Source organism: Puma concolor, chromosome D2 (genome assembly GCF_028749965.1).
Source record: "Puma concolor isolate L17-30 chromosome D2, mPumCon1.1.hap2, whole genome shotgun sequence".
NCBI lineage: Eukaryota > Metazoa > Chordata > Mammalia > Carnivora > Felidae > Puma > Puma concolor.
Window position 1 is genome coordinate 87,082,129 of NC_141677.1, and position 26,826 is coordinate 87,108,954.

The following is a 26,826-nucleotide window of genomic DNA, read 5'->3' on the forward strand; positions in this document are numbered from 1 at the left end:
GTCTGGAGTCCATGAAAATTCCCAACAAAGGAGATGGAAAATCGAGATGGACCCAGAAGGAACACAGGCCACCCAGTGTCCTTCAACAGATCCACCTCAACGTACTGAGTCCTCAAAATGATCCAAAGGAATGGAAGGTGGATGAGTGAGTTCAGAGCTTTAGCAGGTCCCCAGTGGCCATAACACCCGAGGCAAACTTGTCTCAGCCCACATTCAACCTCCCCTTCTGCCTTCCAACGTAGTGGTGAAGCCACACCCTCAGGCGTGCACCCTAAGCCCACTGGAGATTCCCACCGGGAGTCCACTTGGGGGAAGCTTCTCCCCGTGTAGCCCAGCAGAGCGAGCCTGCATCCCTCAATATTAAGCTGCGCACGGCATCTGCACCTGCACAGGAAGACACCTCTGCACACACCCCCGTCCCCTCTGTGGCTGCAGTGCATGGAGTCAGCGGCACCTTCACCCGAGGGCCGTGGAGAAGCCCTTGTGACAAGCTCAGGGTGGGCAGCGGTGGGCCTCGCCACCAGAGACTCTGCAGCCAGAGGCGGACCGTGGCAGGCTGTCCTGGGCCCTGTCTTTTCCTTCCTCCGACATAACCGTGGAATCCAAGCCAACCCCGTGACCCCGCCCTTCCTCTCCTCTCTAGACCTTTAGACTCAGTCACAACGTTTCATTCATAAAACGTGTGGTCCTCGGCAGGAACCGTTTCCCTCTTCGTCAAGCCTGAATCAGTGTCTCTGTGCCTCTTTCTTGTGATCTCAACGGCAATCATCTACCGCCAACAGTCACTAACCTGCTTCCTTCCCTTGCAAACTGTAACACTCCATTCTCTGCATAGTCCAAATCACACTCGGTCTTCCTTTTAATGAATCAGCAGATGTTTTCTGAGTGTCCATTATGTACGAGGTCTCGCAAACATGCGCCTAAAGGACACCGTGCATCCCCCACCCCGCATAATGAAATGTTGAGGCAGACTTGTCTCTCTTTCCTGGAGAATGAATGCAAATAGGCTAATTAGATCCGAAGAGATTCCAGGTTCATTTCCAATTAAAAAAATCCTCTGTATTGAAGATAACACTACCTGAAGTGAATACTTACTTTCCTTAAAAGAGTGACTAATGTATTGTTTATATAAGAGACATTCATATTGATGTAAGGAGAAACAAGGAAGTTACAGGTAAAACTCGGGACCACCAGGTCATTATCCCAAGAAGAAATACAAGGGTTGGTCATTGGGAAACACTCAGATATTTATTCTTTCCAAAGGCAGATCTGACTTGACATTCCTGAGGCTTAACCTCCAGAGCGTTCATGCACACAAACTCTCCCAAGCCTCTATCCTGAATTCCTATTAGTGATTTTGTCTTCTCTTCCTTAAAAAGGAAACAAAATTTGCATAAACGTCAAGGTTGGAAACACCTGGTCCTCCACTTCTTACCACCTTCCTTCAGTATCTAAAAGTAAATATTGCCCAGTACCGCTGAAAACCCATGTTTCTGCAAAGCTGCTTGGAAAGAACTGATCCCATCCCCCTCTCCTGGAACACACGTAGGAGCCAGATACTGAGGTCTTAAGCTTTCAATTTTCTCACAATTCTAACTGAAATCACACTTACATGAATTCAGCAAATTTAATTACGAAAACTATGACCATGACTGCAGGGAATCTTAGAAATAGGCATCGCTTTTTAGGAGATCTAGTGCCGTTTCATGTCGTTTGTTTTCATTTATAGTGTTGGTAATACCTAGTAAGCAGAAGAGAACCGATTCCTCATTATAGAAACCAGTGAAAGTAGCCTTGGGTGTCGCACCAGAGAGACTGGGTGTGCCTATCTGAAAACTTTCCACCAAGAGTATTTTAATCTATTCATGAACGTGATACACTAAAATGTTAACAAAATAATAAGCTAGAATGTAAGACCTATGGAGGCAGACCTCTTAATTTTCTTTGTTTACATCTGTCCAGCATTAACAGATGCCCAATCTTATCGACCATGATGAATGGGACATTTATGAAAACGAATAATATATCAGACCATAAAGCAAATCTCAGCAAATTTCAAAAGAACTGTTGTTAAATAAGCCACCCGTCTGACCACAACTTATTTAAATTATAAATGAATAACAAAAAGAAAATTGTTAAATCTTACAAATTGTAAAATTAATTAAACAGATATATCCTAAAAATCCACGAGACATAAAATTGCAATAAAAATGTAAAATCTATAAAACTGAATGACAAATAGACATTTACAGATTTACGGAAAGCACTGAAAATGATATGTGGAGAGAAAGGGGTAGCTTTAAATCTTTTATTAGAAAAGAAGACATAATTATTGTGCAAATATACAACTTAAGGAGTTAAGAAAAGAAAAATCTGAGTAAATGCAAAGAAAATGGAAGAAACTAGAACGAAGGGCAGAAATAAATAAGATTGAAAAATATCTATAGAAAATATCTTTAAAGGGCAAATGTTATTTCTTTGAAGCTCTAACAAAATGGACAGATCTCTAGTGAAGTTGAGCAAGTATACTTTTTTTAAGTAAAGAGGTTTGTATGAGCGCCTGGGTGTCTCAGTCCATTAAACATCCGACTCTTGATTTCGGCTCAGGTCATAATCTCACGGTTTGTGAATCTGAGCCCTGCATTGGGCTCTGTGGTGACAATAAGGAGCCTGCTTGGGATTCTCTGTCTCCCTCTGTCTCTGCCCCTCCCTCCCTCTCTCTCTCAAAAATAAATAAATAAACATTTAAAAAATTATATAAAGAGGTTTGTAAATAAGCAATATATGTTTAAAAGGAGATAACTATTAATATAGTATATTAAAACAAAAAGTAAATATCATAAATAACTGTATACCAAAACAGTTTGAAAATTTAAGTTCAAGTATGAATTCTAGAAAATATATATATAACTTGCCGACCCTGGCAAGAATAAAAAATAGAAAGCATGAAGAGTCTTAAGACAATTAAATACATTAAATCAGGAGTTTAAAATCTTTGCACAAAGGAAAAACCAGGACTTTATATTTTGACAGAAAAGTCCTACAAGTTGTTGTGGTTTTTTTTTTTTTTTTTTGAAGCATCCCTTTCTAGTGTGAAACACTTCCAGAGAATTAAAAAAGAGGGTCCTCTTCTCAATTTATGCTATGCAAGCGATACAATTTCCACACTAAAACCAGGTGAGTAAGAAAAAAACGAAGGTGCAGGAGGACAGATCAACCACCCTAAACAAAAGAATAACAATAATGCAGCGCTCTACGTACAAATGGCAGTTTGTAAAAAGGAACTTGTATTTACCCAAGAATGCAAGTGATTTAACATTAGAAATCTTTTTTTAAACTTGATTGATTGACTGATTGATTGAGAAAGAGTGCAGCAGGGGAGGGGTAGAGAGAGGGGGCAAGAGAGAATCCCAAGCAGGCTCCACACAGAGCCGGACGTCAGGATCGATGCCACAAACTGTGAGATCATGACCTGAGCCGAAATCGAGAATCAGACGCTTAACCAACTGAGCCACCCAGGCACCCCAACATTATAAATCTTTTTAATAGCATGTACTATAATAACAAATTAAAAGAAGAAAAATGTGCTTATGTTAATAGAAAAAGAAAAAAAATTGACAAAAATTTACTTCTAAATCATGATAACAAGCAGTTACCACCAGCAAATGAGGAACAGAAGGAACTTTCCTAAGCTCAATAAAGGGTAATTAATAAAATCTACAACATGCATCATTGTTAATGGGAAGGATTAAAAGCATCCCTTCAAAATGGGAACTGCACAGAGCACCTACAATCACGACTAGATTAGTTATTGCACTGACAGTCCTGGACAGCAAAGGTAAAAATAAAAATTCTGAAAGCAGAATTAAAAAGCATGAGACTGGAAAGGAAGAAACAAATCCTTTTCCTAATCATCTTGCAGAACAAGATGTGGTTCTTGCAAACCAGTCTCGTGTCCTATAAAGCAAGGCAAAGACTGTGACAATTTGGCTGGAGAAGTCTTTAAGAAGACTGGGGAATTAGGGAAAGTTTATGCTAAATGCCTACAAAATACATATGCACAGTGAAAATGTGAAAATAGTTTCTTCTGGTGCATTTATGGCAAGTAAACTCTGCTTCATCAGCTGGATTTTGAAAAAAAAAATTAAAGGTAACATTTACTAATTTACTAAATTATTCCATCACGGAGAAATACGTATTAAAATATTAAGTCAGAGTCGAATGCAAAACTGTGGTTATAATATCGCATCACATCTGGCAATGCAGCCACACAGTAGCAGCATTGCTCAGAAACATTCCCTAGAGCCTTGGGTGACTTTTTTTCCTTCCTTCTACATTTTGGTAGTTTCTACATTTTTCCATACCTAACAAATGTGGATAATTGTTAAGTGGGCAAAAATGAAATATGTTAAAATGAAAGGCAATCCATTTGTGCATATAAACACCACACACACTTATTACCTTCTAAATATTCTAGATGTGGGATAAAATTGGTGCCTTAACTGTTTTTAGAAGATCATAGACATGGAAAGGTCACATTTAAATTCAAGTTGTTTGCAGAATGGGCATTGAGTAAATTTCCTTGAAATGCTGTCTCAACACCTTATTGAGCAGGCATTCTATAAAATATCCTGACAAATAGATCTCTAAGGTCTCCACAGATACACTTGGTTATTATCTTCCTGTGCTGCCCTGTCCCACACAGGGACATTAGCCACATGAGGCAATCAAGCATCGGCTGGTCTGCACTGAGGTATGCTGTGCGTGTAAAACACACTCGACTTCAAAGACAATATAAAAAAAAAAAAGGTAAATACATCATTAATATTTTTGTACTGATGACGTGTTGAAATGACAATGTTCTGGATATGTTGAGCTAAATAAAATTAATTGCTAAAATTAATTTCACCTCTTTCATTATGCTTTTTAAAATATGACTACCAGAAAACTAAAAATTCTATATAAGGTTCACGTTACATTTCCCAAGGGGAATAGTGCTTTTTTTTAATTTATTTTTTATTTTTTATTTTTCAAAAATTTTTAATGTTTATTCGTTTTTGAGAGATAGAGACAGAGTGCACACAGGGGAGGGGCAGAATCTGAAGCAGCTCCAGGCTCTGAGCTGTCAGCACAGAGCTCGACGCGGGACTCAAACCCACGAACCGAGAGATCATGACCTGAGCTGAAGCAGGACGCTTAACTGACTGAGCCACCTAGGCGCCCAGGGAATAGTGCTTTAGAATAGGTACCAGCCTATTGAAACTTCCCCTGAGAAGAAAGTAGGGAATAAGCATGTCTAAATTAGATCTTGAAGTCCACAGTTATCATGGAATTCTGACACTCCCCTAGTTATTTTCGGAATGGGGATCAGCACTAATACAATGACTCAGGATCAAATCTGTAACTCACAATTCTCATCTTTAGACAAACTGTTCCATTACTTTGGGGAATGTCACCCATAAATTCAAAGAGTAAATGATCCCAGGATGCAAACCCCTAGTTCTATAGAAGGAGACGAGTTATGTTGCTTAATTATTTCATTATCTAGGCAACCTCTCAATTGTTGCTGATGTCTGAATACTTCACCACTGGTTCTAGGGACACAACAGTGTTCATACAGATGCAGCCTTGAAGTACAGTCTAGACACAGAGAAAATATAAAGTGATGACTCAGTCTCCAAGAAGGCACTGTCCCCACCCCGCCTGGAGAAGAATGTCTCCCCCAAGCAGCTGAGAGAGCGCCAGCATCCAGGATGGTGGGGACATGACCACTTACATCGATTACTAATGTCACAGTAACAATGTATCTAAGTCTTGAAAGAAGCCCACTTTACAGATGAGGAACACTGAGGACCACGCAGCTAACAGGTGGCAGGTCACACTCTGAACTCAGGCCATCTGCTATCTGTGATGCCTCGTCTCTAACGCAAACTTTCAAGCCACTTATTAGAAGATGTCTTTCAAATGTAAATATTTTTCTGACTTTCTGCCTTTGGCACAATTCACAGGGATTCCTGGCTCTCCCAGCCCCCCCACTCCCCCCGCACACAGTTTTCTCCGGAACCGGAGGGAAGCATGAACCTACTCGCTGGGTGCGGGGCAGACTCTAAACTGGCCACCGCAAGCCCAGAGTCCCTTGAGGGCTTCCTGTTTTCTGGAGGGTCAAACACATCTGCATCGCCTACTAAAATGCCCGCTTCTCAGTCACAGAAAGGTGGCGTATCCTCCCCACCCTCCAAGTAAAGTTGGGGGTCCTGGAAGATCTACGTGCCTTTCCTCTCGCCGCAGAAATAGCCAGGCCCTGTTGGCACAGGGGCTGCAATGTCACGGCTGTGCTTCCCACTGAGCTGGGCTGAGTCCTGGCCGGCAGTGATTAGCTCTGTGCACATCCTACTCTACCCCCTCGCCCGACCCTGGCACCTGGACATCCAGTGCCAGGGCACGGATCAAGCCGCCCAGAGCAGGTTACACCACGGGGACGCCACCTCCAGGGAGTGCCTGTGCTGGCCCCCGGGATCCACAGGGCTGTGTATCCAAGGAGGAAATGAAAGCCATCTCCTTGGGTTCTCCACCTGTCCAAGGCTGCGTGGCGAGACAGAGCCCTGCTCCTTCCCCAGTAGGGCAGGGGCTAAAAGAAAATGGGGCACGGCCATAGCCAGGCCCTTTCTCGGTGGCACTGATGGCCACAGCTCCACTGTCTTCCTTCTGCGGGGCTCTGCTGAGAGGCCCTAGAAGCAACTCGTATTCTCACGTTCAATGCCATGAAGGAGAAAGAAGCATTCTCGTGTATTTTGTGGCACTTTTCTGATTATAAAGTAATAGCTGCTCATTAAAAATGGAAAATAAAAGTTACTCTATAGTTGGACGTCAAAGGTTCCCCCCCATTCCAGCATCCAGAAATAAGTACTACCGTTTTGGAGTGTTTCCTCATCATTTACCAGTGTGTGTGCCAGTGAGTGTGCGTGTGTGAACGGTGCTCTCAAACTGAACTATCCTGCCCATACACTTCAGAACCTGCTTTTAAACCTTTTAAACTAATTTTTTTAGTTTCTGAACTAAGCTTTTAAACTAAACTAAAAAGCTTTTAAACTAAGCTTCTTAAATTAAAACAAACAAGAACATTCCCTTTTGTCTAAATAATCTTCCAAACAGGATTTTATTCAAGGTTAAAGACCATTTACTTTTTAATACTGATGTATCCTAGCTCACTGGACCAAATGTCTAGTCGTAGACATTTGAGATTTGATTTTTCTTCTTAGTAGTATAAATAATGATGCGCTGAATCGCTTTACATATATATTTGCTCTTTCTTGAAGAAGTAGAATCACTGGGTGAAATTATATTAACTTTTTTAAAAGATCTGAAAGTCAGACTGCATGACCCATTACATTCTAGATTTCGTAGCATTAAGAATAAGTGTACGTCCCATTGCACTATTGCAAACACGGAACAGAGCCAAGGGTTTTGAAAGTCTGTGCTAATTTAACAGGAATATTATATTTGGTGGTTTAAAATTGCATTCCTTGAATTACTTATGAGTCATCCACATACCGCATAACGATCATTTATAATTATTCTCTAAGTCATCTGCTTATGTCTGTTCATTTTTTATTATGTATTAGAATGCCGTCCTATGTAACAATTCTTTTAACACCCATTGCATTGATCTGTATGGAGGTTAGTACCACATTTTTAAAAACTGATGCAACTTGAGAATAAGAAGTGAAATCCACCTTACAGATTCTTAAAAATACATATTTGTCCATCTCCTGTGCATATTCCATGATCAACCCTTATAAAATGATTTTCTCACATTCCAAAAAAGTAGTTTCGTTAGCATTGTGTTACATCCACAAGCGAATGTGAGAAGAATTGGTAACTTGGCCACGTTCCATTTTCCCATCCAAACACATAAGGAGTCTCTCCAGCGAAAAATACCATTTTCAGTTTTCTTTGTTTAGAGTCACACACAGGTGAAGATTCTGAGTCATCTGCCCATGTCGATGGCTCTCGATGGCTGTGTGCAGGTACTTGATGTATTTTCCACGTGCACTTGCCCACAGCAGCCTCTAAACAACTATTAATATGTAGGAAAAATATTGTCTTTTGTATGTTTGCATCTTATCCATCTGTCTTGCTGAACTGCCTTTCTAGTTCTCAGTTTTTAAGCTGAATGTCGTGAGTTTTCAAAATATTAAAGCGTATAAACTTCAAGCGGTATTTCGTATTTGTGTTTCATTTCTTATTGCATTGGCTGGGACTTCCAGCAAATAGTCAAAAGATAAACAGGGATCGATTACCATGGGAATAACGGTGATGTTTGCCGTGCGATATGGCAGTTTTTAGATAAACATCACATATCGTGTTGAGAAATTACACTTCAGTGTTTAGTGTTCTCACTTTTTAAATGGTTGTTGAGTTCTATCAAACAATACATCTTCCTGAAATGCAGTTAAAGAATATTTTTTTCTCATTAAACCTACAGACATGACGTTGTTGCCAACGCCCTTATTACTATACAATTTCCACAACCATGAAATGTGTTCCACTGAATCCTGGAAGATGTTACTGTTACTATATTGTTACATTTTCAATAATGCTTTTAGGATTTTACAGCCACCTTTCCAACTGAGATCTGTCCAAATCATTTATTCCCTTCTTTTTTTTTTTTTTTTCCTATTTTTGAAAAACATTGGTGAAATGGGTGGCCGACTTCATAATCTGTCAGCATCATACCATTTTCTACATTCTGAAACAAACTCTGTATGAGGAGAAGACCCTGGCTGGAGTCCGGGAGACTTTACAGGTCACACCTGGGGGTGCCAGGCTGCAGAAGAGAGACAGGTGCAGGGAGCCGTGAGGGCGAGTGTTTGAGCACCTGTCCTGGGGGCTGTGACCCAGGCTACCCCACCCTGGCCCGAGTTGAATAGCTCATTGCGTCCCACAAAACAGTTCATCTAATTATTTAAAAAACTACTGGTATTGAGCAGAAATGTTTCCACCTAATCTGTTTTTTTCTGACCATGGGTGGGGCGTGCTTTTTAAAATCAATTTATTTGTTTTTAAAACTACAAACGTATGCCTTTATTTTTATCATTTGCTTCCTCACATTTTCCCTATTTCTGTCTCCCTTCCTGCTGCCTTGACCGAAGGCGAATTGATGCTGGGCTCTCCGAGCGGCACGGCCGTCACACCTACCACTTCTCATGCACACACATCGTGTGTGGTCACTGCATAAAGCGTTTATTTTTGTAGCACTGATTCCTGCTTTATTCATTTATTCTTGGGTAGTGTTTTCACTTCCCGGATGCTGGGGGTCTCCTTACAGTTCACCTTCGATTTTCAACTTCGATGAGAGTGACAGGCGGGTGATCCGCGCAATCCCTCTTGTAACTCCTTCAGGTGTGCTTCCGGGTGTCATTTTCTTGCTCATTTTCCTTTAATTTTTACTATGAAAACTTTCAACAGTGATACAATAGAGAACAGTGTGACGAACCCCAGGGCCCCACAAGTGTCAGCTCACGGCAGGCTTTAGACCTGTCCACGCTCGCACCCCAGCCACCCCAGCCCCACACCCGGATTCTGATCCGGTAAACCCGTGACTGCCTTCAGCTCCGCCCACATGGTGTAACAGGTGTCTCTCAATTAGAAGGTTCTTTTTAAAAGCATAAGCATGGAACTCTTATCACACCTACAAATTACCAAATTAACAATAATCCCCGAGGGGCGCCTGGGTGGCTTAGTCGTTAAGCATCCCCGACTTTGGCTCCGGTCATGATCTCGCCGTTGGTGAGTTCGAGCCCCGAGTCGGGCTCTGGGCTGACAGCTCGGAGCCTGGAGCCTGCTTCGGATTCTGTGTCTCCCTCTCTCTCTCTCTGCCCCTCCCCTGCTCACACTCTGTCTCTCTCTCTCAAAAATAAAAATAAATAAAAATAAAAACATTAACGATAATTCCTTAGAATTATTAAACACTTATTGTTCAGATTTCTCCAGTTGTCTTACAATTTTTTTGTTTGGTTTATTCCAACCAAGGTCAGACAAAGTTTACATATTTTACTGGGTACGTCTCTTACGAATCTGTTTAAAAGAAAAAAAAAAGTTGGGCCCCTTCAGACATAATTTACGTATAGCAGCATTCGCTCTTTCTAGGAGTAGAGCTCTCTGAATGTCCACAACTGCAGTCATGCAGCCACCCTCACAGTCTGATACCTGTCCACACCCCACAACATGCCCTCTGCCCCTTTATGGACAATACCTTCCTGCCACCCCAATCAGTCCCTGGGAACCACTGATCTGGTTTTGGTCTTACAGCTCCATGGCATGTCACAAAAACGTAATCGTATGCAACACACATTTGATTCTGGACTCTCACTTAGCATAATGTCTTTGGGATTCAGTGACATCGCTGCAGGTACCAGGGGTCCCTTCCTCGCTGTTCCCGTCAGGGCCCCTTGTTTGGATGCGCCCAAGTTCGTCAGTCCATGCAACAGTCAGCGGGTATTCGGATTGCCCCCAAGTTTGTCGCTCACCAAGAAAGCCAGTACAAACACTCGTGTCTAGGTTTTTGTGTGGACACGCCTCTCTGTTTTTCTTGGGTGAACACCTAGCAATGACATCACAGGGAATATGAGACCCTGCCAAACTGATTTCCCAGGTGACCCTCCCGTGTCGAACTCCCACCAGCAAGTTGGGAAAGTTTCAGCTGGTCCCCACCTTCACAGGTGCGAGGGGCTGCCTGTGTATCGTCTAAATCACAGCCATCCTGATACAAAGGGGCGCCTCGTTATGGTTTTTCATTGGTATTTCCCTAATGATAGAAGACGTTGAATATACTTTCATGTGCACAACTGTCATCCACGTATCTTTGTTGGTGATGTGGCTCGTCACATATTTTGCCTATTTTTGTTGGGTTGTTTGCTTTCTTATTATTAACTTACAAGAGTTCTTTGTGTATTCTGGATATCAATTCTTTATCAGATAATATGTTTTGCAAATATCTTCTCCCAGTCTGTGGCTTTTCTTTTCATTCCATTAAAAGTCCTTTCAAAGCACAACATTTGATGTCGATGAAGAACAATTTATTGATACATTTTCTTGTATGGTTCGGGCTTCTGGTGTTCTATCTAAGCCACCTTTGCCTAATTCAAGGTTAAAACTTTTATGTTTCCTTTCAGAAGTTCTAGGGGTTTGGCTTTTATAATGAAGTCCGTAATCTATTTTGAGTTAATTTTTGTATATGATACAAAGTACTGGTTAGGGTTTGTTTGTTTATTGCAAAGATGAATGTTCAATTGTTCCTAAGCTGTTCATTGCAAAAGGCAAGTTTTCTGTACTGAATGCCTTTGCACCTTTGTCAAAAATAAATTAACCCTACCCGTGTGTGCCTGTTTGTGGAAGGTCTCTTGCTACGTTCTATCGATCTCTGTTCCTATGCTTCTTCTTCATTCCTGCAGCTTTATCGTGAACGTTCAAATCAGTTATGCGCGATTCCTCCGCAGTGTTTTCCAAACTGCTGTGGCTGTCCCTCTTTCTTCAGCTTTCCAGATAGACTCAGCTTGTCAATTTCAAGGACCTGGCGTTTTGTCAGCATTACGTGGAGTTTATAGATCAATTTGGAGACAACTGATATCTTACCATTAAGTCTTCCAGCCCATTAATGCAAAACATCTCTCCACTTATTAATGTCTTTGATTTCCCCCATCAATGTTCTGTAGTTTTCAGGGCATATGTTTTAGCAGGTTAACCTGTTTTTTGGTGTTTTAACGCTACTGCTATTTTATTTTAATTTCCAATTGTTCATCAATAGTAATACAGGAACACAAGTGGATTTTCACACTAACCTCGTGTCCTGCAACTTGCTAACTTGACTTATGAGAACTAGTGGCATTTGGTAAACTCTTTGAGATGGTCTATATGCAATCATTTTGTCTATATATTTTTGCATTTTGACTGTATGTTTTTCTTTTCTTTTCTTTTTTTGTATTATTGCATTGGTTAGGACTTCTAGTAAAATTTTGCATGGAGTACGGAGAGCATAAATCCTTGCCTTGAGAAAAAGCATCAGGAATTCACTAATATAATATTATATTGTAAATATAATATTAGCTGTGACTCTTTAAAAGATGCCCTTTCTTCGTCTGAGGAAGCTCCCTGTAATTCCTAGTTGACTTCAAGATTTGTTTGTTGTTTTTATTTTTCTTAATCTGAAGAGATGCTGAATTTGACAAATGTATTTTCTGCATCCGTTGAAATGGTCATATTGCTTTTTTTTCTCTATCCTTTTGGTAAAGTAAATAACATTGATTTGCTAATGTTGAACCGGCATTGATTTCCTAGAAGAAGCCCTGCTTGGTCATGATGTATTAGCAGTTTTACATATTAGCTAATATCATGTTGAGGATATTTGTATCTCTGTTTATGAAGTATATTGGTGTGTAACTGTCTCTCTTTGCACTATTCGAGTTCTGTATCAGAGGAACGCTGACCTCAAAAAGAAACATATGCATACGTACATTTAATTAGTTAGCTAATTAATTAATTAAAATTGAGAAATGTTATTCCCGCTTTTATCTCCAAACAAGTTTACTTAAATTTAGTATCATTTTCTTCAAATATTGGGTAGAACTATACTGAAGCTGTCTGGGTCCGGAGTGTTCGCTGTTGGAAGGACTGACTTTACGAATTCAATATTGTTAATAACACAGTGCCATTCATGTTTTTCATTTCTCGAGTGAGCACGGGTAGCTTGTGACTCACAACAAATTTGTCTCCTTGATGTAAACTGTTGAGCTTATCATCATGACGTAGTTTATAATACTTTTCTGTTTCATTTTTATGTTAAGACCCATAGTGATGTCCCTCTTCTGATTCCTGACGTCAACAATCTGTGTTGTCTCTCTTTTTTTAATTATTCTCTATAGCCAGGGGGTTTTCAGTTGTATTGACCATTCTATAAACAAACACATAAATAAAGCCATTGGTTTCATTGATTTTCTTTATATTCTTCTGTTTCTAGTTTCTTTGATTTCTGCTCTTGTCAATAGTATTTCCTTCTTTCTGCTTGTTTCTGGCTAATTAGCTCTGTCTCTTTTCTGGTTTCTTAAGGTGGAAGCTTTGATCATTGATTTCAGAACTTTCTTCTGGTTTTCTTTGTTTCTCTGTTTTTGGTAAGAACATTTAAGATCTAGTCTCCCAGCAACTTCAAAGTGTATAAACACAGTGTTGTTGAGTATCAACACCAAGCTGCGCCTCGGATCCCCTGAATGTATTTGTCTTCTAACTCCAAGTTCGTGCATTTTGACCAACATCTGCCCTGGCGATCCCCCGTCTCCTCTCTGTTTCTGTGAGTTTGGCTTTTTTAGATTGTGCTGGGAAGTGAAATCACGCAGTATTTGTCTTTCTCTGCCTGACTTATCTAGCACGACAGCCTCAAGGTCCATCTGTGGTGTCACAAACAGCAGAACCTCTTTCTTCCTCGTGGCTGAGTAACATCCCATTAAGTATATGTACCGCATCTTTTTTATCCTTTATCAATTAATCCACAGACAGACACTGAGATCGCTTCCATACCTTGGCTGCCGTGAATAATTCTGCAATAAACATGGGAGTGCAGGTGTCTCCTCCAGATCCTGATTTCGATTCATTGAATATATACCCAGAAGTGGGATTGCTGGATCACAGGAAAGTTCTATTTTTAATTTGGGGAGGGGGGTACCTCCATATTGTTTTCCACAGTGGCTGCACCAATTTACATCCCCAGCAACAGTGCAAAAGTGTTTCCTTTTCCCATACCGCCACCAATACTTATCTCTTGTCTTTCCGACAGCGGCCATTCTGAGAGGTGTGAGGTGGTGTCTCACTGTGGTTTTGATTTGCATTTCCCTGATGATGACGGATGTTGAGCATCTTCTCACGTACCTGTTGGCCATCTGGGCTTCTTCTTTGGAGAAGCGTCCATTTAGTTCTCCTGCCCATTTTTTAACTGGATCGTGTGCTCTGTTGTTACTGAGTTGTAGGAGTCCTTTGTATATTTTGAACATTAGCCCTTGACAGATGCATGGTTTGCAAATACTTCCCCCCATTCCATAACTTGTTCTTTCATCTTCTCGATTGTTTCTTTGGCTGTGCAGAAGCTTTTAAGTTTGATGTCGTCCCACCTTTGCACTTTTGCTTTTGTTGTTTGTACTTTTGGCATCATATCCAAAACCTCGTTGCCAAGAGCAACATCAGGGAGTTTTTTCTTTGTTTTCTCCTAGGAGTCTTACAGTTTCAGGTCTTACGTTTAAGTCTTTAATTTTTGTGAGTGTGTAGGATAGGGGTCTAAATTTGCCTTTTTAATTGAAGTATAGCTGATCTACCACATTATAATAGTTTCAGGTGAATGACATAGTAATTCAACATTTATATATTATGAAATTTCGTTTTTCTGCTTGTGGTCACCCAATTCCCCAGCACCATTTACAGAAGAGACTATCTTTTCCTCATTGAACATTCTTGGCTCCCTTGTCAAATAGTAGTTTCATACATATGTAGGGGTTCACTTCTGGGCTCTTTAGTCTGTTCCATTGGTCTATGTGTCCATTTTTATGCCGATGCCATGCTGTTTTGGTCGCCGTGGCTTTGCATTATAGTTTGACATCAGGGCATGTGATGCCTCTGGCTTTATTCTTTTTTCTCAGGATTGCTTCGGCTGTTCAGGGTCCTTTGTGGTTCCATAAATATTTTAGGATTTTTTTCCATTTCTGTGAAAAATGCCATTGGAATTTTAATAGGAATTGCATTGAATCTATATATGTGGCTTTGGGTAATATGGACATTTTAACAATATGAATTATTCTGATCCATGAACACAGACAATGTTTTTTTTTCCTTTGTGTGTGTGTGTGTGTGTCTTCTGCAACTTGTTTTCTCAAAGTCCTGTGGTTTCCGTAGCACAGATCTTTCACTTCTTTGGTTAAATTTATTTCTAACTATTTATGGGTTTTAATGCTATTGTGAATAGGATTGTTTTATTTCTTTTTCAGATATTTTAGTGAAATAGAAAATAGAAGTAGTGAAACAGAAAGGCAACTGCTTTCTGTATGTTGATTTTGTGTCTTGCAAGTCTACTGAATTTGATTCGTTCCAACAGAGTTTTGGCTTACCCTTTGGGATTTTCTCCATATAAGATTATATCATCTGCATATAAAGATAATTTTACACCTTTCTTTCTGTTTTGGATACTATTTATTTCTTTCTTGGCCTGATTGCGCTAGCTAGGACTTCCAGTACGACGTTGAATAAGAGTGGTGACAATGGACATCTTTGTCCTGTTTCTGATCTTAAAGAAAAAACTTTCAACCTTTCACTGTTGAGTACAATGACACCCGAGGGCTGGTCACATAAGCCTTTATTATGTTGAGGTATGTTCCTTCTGTACTCAGTTTGTTGAGGGTTTGTTTTTTTTTATCATGAAAGGATATCGTATTTTATCAAATGCTTTTTCTGCATCTATTAGGAGGAGTATATGATTTTCATCTGTCAGTCTCTTAATGTGATGCACATTTATTGATTTGCAGGTGTTGAACCATCCCCACATCCCGGGATGGATCCCACCTCATCATGGCATATGCTCCTTTTAATGTGTTGAATTCAATTTGCTAATATGTTCTTGAGAATTTCTTTTTTTAATATAGGCATTTTAATGCAACAAATTTCTGTCCATACTCTGCTTCAGCTATGTCCCACAAGAATTTTTAAAATTGACTTTCATTTACATCCAATTCTAAATATTTTTACATTTCCTCCATCACTTCCTCTTTCAGCTATACAGCACCTGACAGTTTTTCGTTTAATTTCCAGATACCTGGAAATTTTCTGGACTTTTTTTTTTTTTCCCTGCTACTGATTTCTAAATTAATCATATTGTGGCAAGAGAACAGATGATATACATCTTTAACTATTTAAGATTTGTTGACTTGCTTTCTGGTCAGGAATATGATTTATATTGGTGAATCACACAAAAACTATGCACGCTGATCTCGTTAAGCAGAGTGTTCCATAAACGTCGATTTGATCAAACTGGCGGACGGTCCTGTGTAAGGTCTCTACGTCTGCACTGATATTTCGCCTTCTCACTCTGTGAACTCCTGAGAGACGAGTGCTGCAGTCTCCAGCTACTATTGGTCTACTTCTTTGTTCAGTCCATCCTTGTTTCATGCATGCTGATGTTCTCTCACTGCATGCAGGCACGTTTAATATTTGTTCATTTTTCGGAGAGAGACGGACAGACAGAATGGGAGCAAGGAAGGGGCAGAGAGAGGGCGAGACACAGAATTTGAAGCAGGCTCCGGGCTGTCAACACAGAGCCTAACGTGGGGCTTGAACCCATAAACCATGAGATCATGGCCTGAGCCAAAGTCGGATGTTCAACCGACTGAGCCCCCCAGGCGTCCCACATGGAGACACGTTTAGAATTGTCATGCCTTCTTGGTATGTTTTTAAGTATGTTTTATTAGTTACATAATGTCCTTTTTCATCCCTGGTAATACTTCCTGCTCTGAATTCCAATCTGCCTAATATTAATGCAGACACGCCAGCCTTCTTCTGATTGGTACTTGCATGCTGTGTATTTCCTATAGTCTCACTTTTATCTACTGTATATGTTTATTTTTAAAATGACTTCCTTATGGACATCACATACTTGAGGATGAATACTGCCTTTTAATTTGGGAGCTGATACTTTTGTACTTAAACCTACCACGTTGTAGTTACTATTTTTTTTTTTAACATTTGTTCCATCTGTACTTTGATCCTTTTCTTCCTATCTCTGCTTGCTTTTGTGTTATTTGTTATGATTCTAATTTTATCTCCACTATTGTTTTATTAGTTACAACCTTTTAAATAATTTGTGAGCGCTCCCTTCATGCTTTATAATATGCATTTACTTCACCAGAGTTTGCCTTCAAATAATAATATAACCCTTGATGTGTGATGTAATAGACGTACAGCTCTACCCTTCCAATTTCTCCCTTCCCCTCTTTGTGATCGCCAACATATATGTTGATTTTGTATATGCCATCTACGTATATTATATCACTACTGCTCATCCTTTACACAGTTAGCAATTAAGAGCAATTAAGAAGAAGGAAAATATATGTTACCTTACTGTATTTAATCTCTAGGATTCTTATTTCTTTTTGCACATGCTAGCTTCTCCCTGCTATTATATTACTTCTGCTTGATATGCTTCTTTATATTTCTTGAACTACAGGTTTGCTGACAATGAATTCTCTTCAGCTTTAGTTTGTTTGGGAAAATATTTATTTCACCTTGTTTTTGAGAACTGTTTTATCTTGGTAAAAAGGTCTTGAAGAGACATTTTTTACATTTTATTTATTTATTTTGAGAGAGAGAGAGCACCAGCACGGGAAGGGCAGAGAGAGAGAATCCCAAGCAGGCTCAGTGCTGCCAGCACACAGCCCAGGTCACGGTTTGAACTCACAAACTGTGAGATCATGACCTGGGCTGAAGCCAGGAGTTGGACACTTAGCCAACTGAGCCACCCAGGTGCCCCTTGAGAAGAGATTTTTTATCTTGGTCCTTTTCCGATGTCATTTTGTGCCTTCTGGCTTATATAGGTCCTGACAGTAAGACTACAATTTTAATCTTTGTTTCTGTGTAATGTGCCTTTTTTCTTTATTTGTCTTCAAGATTTGATTTTAATCTTTGAATCAGAAGTTTTAAAGTGATTTGTCTAGTTTTCAGTCGTGGAGTTTGCTGAGTCTCTTGGAGCCATGCTTTGACAATTTCCCTAATTTTTAAAATCATGTTTGGTCATTATTTCTTCAAATAATTTTTTGTTTTTTGCCATGGTTTCTCTCCTCCTCCTCAGAGTTCAGTGAATACATGTGTTAAACCATTTGTTATAATGTCAAACCTCTATCATTTCACTCGTTTTTGCATTACCATTTCAGTAACTTCCATTGATGTGTCTCTACATTGGCTCGTTCTTCCCTCGGACGCAATCATATCTATTCATGAACCCACCAAAGTAGTCTTCATTTTTTCTAATATGCTTTTTTTCCCTAGTATTTCAGGTTGTTGTTTTTATTTTCCATATCTGTGATGAAATTCTCCATCTGTTCATGTCCTCCTTTTCCACAAACGCATGACGATATGAATCGCAGTAATTCAAAGACCCCGTCTGAAAGCGCCAACATCTGCGGCATCTGAGGGTCTGGTTCTGTGGCTTGCTTTATCTCTTGATGATAGTTTAGCATCTCTTGCTTGGTTTGTGTGTGTTGTAACTTTTTAATTGAATGCCACACATCGTGGATAGAAAACCGAGAGTGGGGCAAATAGGATTTACTCCTAGAAGTGGGCACGCCCTTTCTTCTGTGAAGCTGCTAGTGAATGAGGTACGTCAGCGTATTCGGGGGTTGACCTGGATTTGGATTTTGTTGCCGCAGTTGCCTTCAGTGTCCCATAGGCTTCGAAGCCCTTTAACGATGCCTTTTGCTGAGGATAAGCTCTGGGGTATCTGACAGACTTTCCTAATATCTGAGCACCCCCCCCCTCAATTTTCAGCCATCCTCATATTCCTGCCCCACAGAAGAAGGGTCCCTCTCCAGGTCTTACCCTGGTAAGTGGCAGACGGCTGTGACCCTCACTCATCTGTGCTAGGCTGGGCAGGAGCCCTGGTCCAGTCTCAGATGCAGATAACGTTATCTGGGCTTCAAGTATGAGAGTTTTCTAGTGTTTCTGCTGCTTTTAACAAAGTTGAGGGATTTTAAAAGAGTTTGTACGTTCGTACTCACATCTCTCATTTCTCGTCTCCCTAGTTACACACAACACAATTTGAGGTAGTCTATTCAAATCACTATCATTATTGTAATTCCTTCTCTAGGAAGAATATTGCTTGGACTTTTTCACTCATTCCTGTAACCAAATTAACAAGTATTCTGTACGATTGACAGATGGTTGATAGTTATAGATATTTTGAAGCCTAACTAATCCCACTCTTGGTTCTTGCCTTAGATTAATTTCTCAGTTAGTAGAAGATATTAAAGAGAGACTGTACATTTTTACGACAGAATTTCCCCAAACTTCTCATATTCTATAGAAGAATTCTGAAGTAGATAGTGCTGTCATGGTTTGGAAATCAGAGGAAACAGAGGATCAAGTCTGCCTTTCAAAATCTTACTGGTAATTGCTTGAGAAGGGAGGATCAGTATTGACACACTCCGAATCACCATATAAAACACACGTGAACAAAGTCAAAACACAGATAGCACAGCAAGAGAGTAAAAAGAGAGTAAAAGAAAGGAATTACAGAGAACAAACTGATGGCTACCAGAGAGGAAGAGGGTAGGAAGACAGGCGAAGTGGCTGATGGGGATTAAGGAGTGCACTTGTCCTGATGAGCACCGGGTGATGTATGGAAATGCTGGACCACTACATTGTACCCCTGAAACTAATATCACTTAACACCGTATGTTAACTAACTAAAATTAAAATAAAAACTTAAAAAATTATTTTAAAAAAGGAATCACAAAATACCATTAGAAACAGGATACAATAATATGGCAGAAGAAATATAAAAACAGGAAATCAACTCTAAATATGCTGAGCTACATCTCTAAAAGGCAAAGGCAGAGGCTGTGCCTTTCAATGATTAACCTGAGCTTAAAACAAACGACGAGGCAACACTGACAGGAAAGAGGGAGGCGTGCCGTGGAACAGTTGTCCAGGTAGGACAGAGGCAGGATTCACTTCCGACAAAGTCGAACTTGAGGTGAAAACTTGCTGCGACAAAGCTCATCGTGGCTTACTCGAGAACGTCTTTTCCCTGCTTACGCATATGACTTTCCCGTTGGACACACGTCTCTTCAATCACAAACTTTTTGCTCATGATTCTCTAAAGCTTCCCCAACAACCAATCGCATCTAATACTGTAGGATGATGTGAAGCTGTGTCCACTCCTGTGTTAAGTGGTGCCCCTACCATGCATAAAATTTACCAGGAAATAGCGAGAAAGATAGCCGGCCCGGCCGCGGGTAATACTTGAGCCGCACTCCGTTTCCTATGGAGGTCAAATAAAAATAGACGTGCCGTTTGCTTTCTATTTTACACACCACTCTCTCTAGCTATTCTCATCTTTTTCGTTGTCCCAGATACATACGCTCGAGACTTTTCCTGTGCTGTCATCTGTCATTACGTCCAGAATTGGTTCTTCTCTTTATCGATTTTAATGGCCAGGGTTCAAAATTTCCCTGTATCATCTCCTCATCTCTTCAAACTATCTTCCCCACGACTTTGCACCTTGACCAGCTCCCTCTCGATCTCATTTTTCGCTGCTTTTTTCATAAAACTTTTTTTTTTCCTACTGAGGTAAACCAAAAGTTGATTTACCCAACATATTTACAAGTTCCTGTGCAAGAACCTTTTCCTAGGTTTGTTTCTCTTCCTCATCTGTTGAGTAAATAAGCCTTTCATGAAGCAGAGTTCCGCACTTCAGCTTCCATTTTCTCTCCCTCTCTCCCTGGTCATCTCTGACCAGGCGTTGTTGGGGGATTTTCCCAAGGGAGGGAGGCCATGCTGGTGGCAAGCCGCCTCTCCTCCCCAGCAGTCCTGCCCTGAATCACTTTCTGATGTCTGGGAATGAGTGAGTCCTGGCTCGTTTCTCAGTGCAACCCATTCACACTTTAATTAGGGATAATTCCTTAAAAAGCCGCTAAATTATTCATCAGAGACCTAAGTTTCTAGTACAGCTGTAACTTTGCATATTTTTAAACGCTGGGATTTACTTTTCAATGAGAAAACTCTCTGTCTTCTCTGTGTCTGTTCTGCTTCACTGTGCTGAAGGGACCACGGGTCCTCAGCCAAGGAAGGATGGAAAATTCCACAGCACTCTGTGAAGAGCGGCGGCTTCCTCACAACTGAACCAGAGGGATGATGGGGCCCGTCTGCTGATCCCAGATCCAAGCCCACTTACTACCGCCCATCCCTTCTCCCCCTACCTGCCTCTGTGGTGTCGCCACACCCAGCTGCTTATAATGACCGGATGCAACATTTCCCATGTGTTTGCGTCTTGGGACATTCCACTCCCTTTCTTTGGAATCCCATTCCACTCTTCCTGCCCCGTTAAAGTTCGGCCACGTCTTGCTCGTGTGTTTCCGGTGGCGTCACCCTCCTGGGGGTCTTTCCTGACAATCCCCCTCCTAAGATCTCCTCGAAGGCCTGCAGCCAGCATACATGATCCGTGTGGTGTAACTTTATCTGCCAACTTGCCTAAGCCCCACTGGAGCATGATCTCCCTCGTGGCGCCCCGCACGGCCCTGGCTCAGGCGTCACCCCTGCGGGGGGGGGGGGGGGGGGGGAAGGGGAGGGGTGCACAGTGACAGCCTACCTGATGAAAGAAGGCGGGAATAGGATATTAACTATCCGCTTCCATGATTAAAACTGGTCAGTGGGCTTTTTTTCAGACCTGCATATGGTGGCGGACCATCACTATTCTGGTCAACATGAGGGAGACGGGGATGTATCAAAATAAAGTTAAGTCCTTTATAATATTTACTAGACTTCTGAAGACTTACCCAAATCCGAAGTTGTGCTAATATTACATGAGACCCTGTTGCTGTGCAGTTAATTCTTTTTTAAAAAATTTTTTTAATGTTTGTTTATTTTTGAGAGAGAGACAGAGACAGAGACAGAGACAGAGTGCGAGTCGGGGAGGGGCAGAGAGAGGGAGACAGAGTCTGCAGCAGGCTCCAGGCCCCCAGCTGTCAGCACAGAGCCAGATGTGGGGCTTGAACCCACGAACCGTGAGATCATGACCCGAGCTGAGACTGACTGAGCCCCCCAGGCACCCCAATTCCTAACCAACAGTATATCTGGGGGGGGGGGCGATATTAATATGAGTCTCAGGGATCACCTACCCACACCAACATCCCTACCTGTTTCAACCTCTAATTCAGTTCGGCAAACAACATGCTTACTCAAACAGCCGCATTCTAGCGTCACATCACGTGAGCTCATGGTCTGCTCTGCCCGTGCCCCACACACAGCACAACACTGCGTACAAATCACTACTTCAAAAACAATTATTATGCGGAAATTGCTATGCATCCAAGAAAGGAAAATGAGCTTCCCTCGGTTCAAAACGAGGGGGACTGGCTCATTCTTCTGGTTCTTTTGGAGTTCTAACAGTGCTTCTTTGATTAATTGAAAAGAGATCAATAAAATAGATCTATGATGGAAGGCCATTTACTTATGAATATAACGATTCATAACAAGACCGATCAATTTAAAATATCAATTATATACGATATTTATAAATGATATAGTTTTATACTTAAAATGGGTAACTATAGGGGCGCCTGGGTGGCGCAGTCGGTTAAGCGTCCGACTTCAGCCAGGTCACGATCTCGCGGTCCGTGAGTTCGAGCCCCGCGTCGGGCTCTGGGCTGATGGCTCGGAGCCTGGAGCCTGTTTCCGATTCTGTGTCTCCCTCTCTCTCTGCCCCTCCCCCGTTCATGCTCTGTCTCTCTCTGTCCCAAAAATAAATAAATGTTGAAAAAAAAAAAATTTAAAAAAAAAAATAAAATAAAATAAAATAAAATAAAATGGGTAACTATATAATAACAAATTAATATAATATTTAAATGTATCAATTTATAACAAGATATAAAATTTCACAGCAATTTTAATAATTACTTTTAATTATACATCCACAACTTGACATGGAAAATGTTTCATAAAGTTTTATTTTCTTATTAACTAGGGTGCTCCTGGCACGATGCATTTTTTCAGTTGACCCGGAGCTGACCTCCCCCGCCTCGCCCAGTTACTGGCACCCCTTCCCAGTTCCTCTGTTATGCAGTTAGTAACACATAAACAAACCCCTAAATGTGCTCTTTGGACACAAGACATTTAACACATACTTTCCAGAATAGTGATCCCTAAAAATTCTGAAATGTATCAAAACATCAAGTTTTTCACAGAGTTCAGAAACCCCCCTCTCAAAACACATGCATTTAACTGTTATAAAATTATCTATGAAGGCAGACAAGTATTTCCCCAGAAGATAGCAAAACTGTAAGTGCTATATTATTATGGTTTATAAGTAAAAAGAAAAAAAAAAAACAGGGAAAAATGAAAGCAGAGATTTGACACATGGCAGACCAAGTCAGAATGGTCATTCTATTATCCACCAAGTTAGTAAGAAATATTACTGTCTTTTGTTCTTTAAGATAGATTAGCCAGAAGGCAAAGGTAAAACTAACACAAATATGCTTGGAAGAAAGTGTGATCTGTTTCCCAAACAATAAACGATCTCCATAGGAAAGAAAAGTTGCCATAACGTTCTTCAACTAGATATTTCACACATTCATAGCAGGGGGTTCCTAAGAGAACTAGGTCTACTGAAAAATGTCTCTCTGATATTCAAGGATAGCACCCAAGCCAGTTAAAGTCACAGAATCTTGACATACGACGTGCTATCTGATCATCTTTCATGGTCATTAAATTAAATAGGAAACAGGATCATCTCAGCGTAAAGTGTTTATAAATGTATGTATGATACTCATTCAGATTTTAATAACTCAGTAATGCATAATTACAAGGACAGAAGGGAAGATTCAGTCAAGAATCATTAAAGCCTGTGAAAAACACTAATAGTTGAGTTGTTCTTCCTGATTTATTACTAAACAAGATCTATAGCAAATTAGAATACATAAGATAGGCAAAGAGAGAAGAAAATAAATACGTCTCCTAAACCAGCACTGCGTTATCCACAGGAACATGTCCTTATTACTAAATTTTAGAGACACATATTGAGAAAAGCTTGGTAGGTAGCGAATTACAGGGAGATAATGTAATTCTGAAGTCATAAAATATTCCATAATGGAAGGCGTTGCAAGATAATCTTGGCATGGACAACATTTGCTTTTATAATATGATCTACGTTAAGGTGATTTTAAAAATCAATTTAAAAATTCATAAGATGATTTTATTCCCCTGTTGCTATATAGGGTTATTATACAATCCTTCATCCAGAAATTGTTTCATGGAAGTGTGTTCCAGGACAAATGTTCTTTCAGGCCACCAGACTCCAAAGATAGAACAAAATCCATCTTCCAAACGGTATATTTTTACAGGCCAGTCCCAATATCACTCCCAACGTGCAGGCAAAATTCATAAACATCCTGCATGTGCCCCTGCCCCTAGATCAAGGAGTGTGCTACACGCACCTGAGTCTGCATGGCAACACGTGTTTAACGGGTTCGATTAGCGCTCCTACCAAGAGCTACCGGCAGAAGATTTGGTCCTGTTCTAAAATTTGAGCGCCATAAATATATGATTCTGTGCAAATCCCCTCTACCATATCTTCATCTTAAAAACAGATTCCATAGTCTAAAAATGCAGTAAATGGGATACCTAACACTCAGTTTCTTCATAAAAAGGAATCATGCTCGTGAAAAACTCTATAACTTGAAGTAACCATTTGTTTAAAACGACAAATATGGTTTTCATACCTAAAATTAACATGACGTAAGCAAACGTATATATGTATATATATTTGCTGTATAAAAATATGTACGTATGTATATATATACAAATGTATATGTGTATGTATGTATATATATACATATGTATATGTGTGTATATATATATATGCTATATATACACACACACACACACACACACACACACACACACACACACACATATGTGTGTGTGTGTGTGTACATAGGGTACCGGGCACCAACCTGGTATCGGCTGAGGCGCCAGCACCAGTGTGGGAAGAGGCCTGGAGGCAGGAGCTGGTCTGGACAGAGACATCGCCACTTGATTCGCCAACAAGTGAGGCTTTTCGTGCCCATGGAACAACCTTGATTCCTCAGGATATATCCATGTTGAGTCCAGAGCAAAGGAATTGTTAAAAAAGATCTGTCCAAAAATAAAGCAAGCGTAACATTTAAGACAAGACACACGATAAAAGCTAAACACTGCTATAAAATATTTCTCTTCCCTAACCTTGATCGAATATTGGAGATTCTGTAAGTGGGCACTCTGTAAAAGCATCATGCTAAAATTTAAAGATCCACGAGGCTCTGATACCAGTCACCTTCTGGACAAAGTCTTCTGGGCTGGTCTTCAACTATTGGCTTGGTCACTTCAACCTAGCAGCCCGCTTACAGATTGAAGAATCAGCCCACTGAGGTCAACAGTCTGTCGTAGAGCAAGCCACCATATTAGCTGCATTCAGTTTTCCGAGCAAACAAAGTGTGGCCAGTAGGTTTGGATTCAAACGCCAAGATGAAGCATCAGAAAGGTGGACACTCAAAGCAATAGCGGCAAGAAAACCCCGCTTTCAGAATTCATACTTAAATTATATAGATTCCGATCAACGGTCATAGATTCAAAAACTGAAAACTTTTAGAAGTAGATTCTGATTGGAAGTAGAAATCTCGTATTGTTCTATGGAATCCACATTTTTAAGTTAAAACAAAAGGAACCCCACCCCCCCCACCTCTGCTGGTGCTTTCGAACAGACTGATTTTACTCTGAAAAGGTTTCTCTCTAGACCTACAGATTACAATCAGAAAATGCACAGTGTTTTCTGCTGTTGTGGGGAGACCCAACAAATTAATAATTAAAGGTCCCCTTATCTAATTAAACTGCTTGCATTTTACCTTACAATTAGGTATCCTTTTGTCTATCCAACTTTTCCCAACAGGAGGAGGAAGAGCGGCTGGGCAGACATGTGGGAACATGGGCACCAGCTCCACAGTGGAAGAAGGGGTCAGTCCTATGGACGGAGAATGGCCACCAAACAGCCACTGAAAGCCAAGAGAAGAGAAGGGAGTGCTCATTAGCCTAAATAGATCAGCTAGGTCGTGCCACAAGATACCGGGGGAAATGCTTTTGAAAAAGAATTTAAAAATGTATGCATTTGATTAGGAGAGAAATTCCCTCCTTCAACAGTGGAGGAAAACTGTAAATGTTCACAAAATTTTAAAAATTTAAAAGTTTTCCTATTTGAATCATCACAACGCATCACCAACATTGCATTCTTCCATACCGAGAAAGAATTTCCAAGCACAAAACCGTAAGAATGTGGTAAGAAATGGGTTTCTGCCTTGAGATAATGAGAAACCACAGTGGAAAGACGAAATGCTGGGCATTCCTCTTACAATTCTTGAATTCTTTTCATAAGCAAGCAGGGAGTTGTATTTTATGATAATCTTTTCAACACAACGTGTTGTATTAATTATGCTTATCATTTAAAAAGCCAACACAACCAATATTTTCAAAATAAAATCAGCTAAGGGGTTAAGATTCAAAGTTTCCCAAGGTTCACAAATGCAAATACATTCCAAGGCAAAGAAAAGGTAAGTGAGGTTATCACATAACCGAAGATCCCAGTGCACAGAATAAAACAGCAAACACTGAAAGGGGGCAGACAATTTAGGAGACGGTCTCCCTAAAAATAACTGAATCTTCATCAGTGGAGAACCAGGAAGATCACTGCTCAATGGTATGGAACGTTTCGATATCTATTTGTTTTAAGATCATAAAAGCGTTTTTTTAATTTTCCTGTTATGGGAAAATATTCTTCTGGTTCTAAATACTGTTATTTAACAGAAAACATGTAACACGAAAATATTTAGAAGATAAGAGTTTTGGATTTTTCTTTTTAAATTTACACACACACACACACACACACACACACACACACACACACACACACAAATGCAGTGTTCTATACAGAAAAAAAATCGTAGTTCCTTGACATTATACACCTCTAGTGGTAGCACTCTGATATAACAACCCCTTCAAAAC

At 40.3% G+C, this 26,826-nt stretch overlaps 1 protein-coding gene across 1 annotated transcript in view; it reads right to left on the reverse strand.

The window, feature by feature from the left end:
* Positions 1-26,826, reverse strand: part of TCERG1L (transcription elongation regulator 1 like) — a 195,287-nt gene that overhangs the window by 167,003 nt on the left and 1,458 nt on the right. The window contains exons 2-3 of the mRNA XM_086681204.1: positions 25,677-25,823; positions 24,750-24,930 (exon numbers count right to left, since the gene is read on the reverse strand). Coding sequence (XP_086537330.1) covers positions 24,750-24,930; positions 25,677-25,823 — 328 coding nt within the window. The remainder of the gene's footprint in view (positions 1-24,749; positions 24,931-25,676; positions 25,824-26,826) is intronic.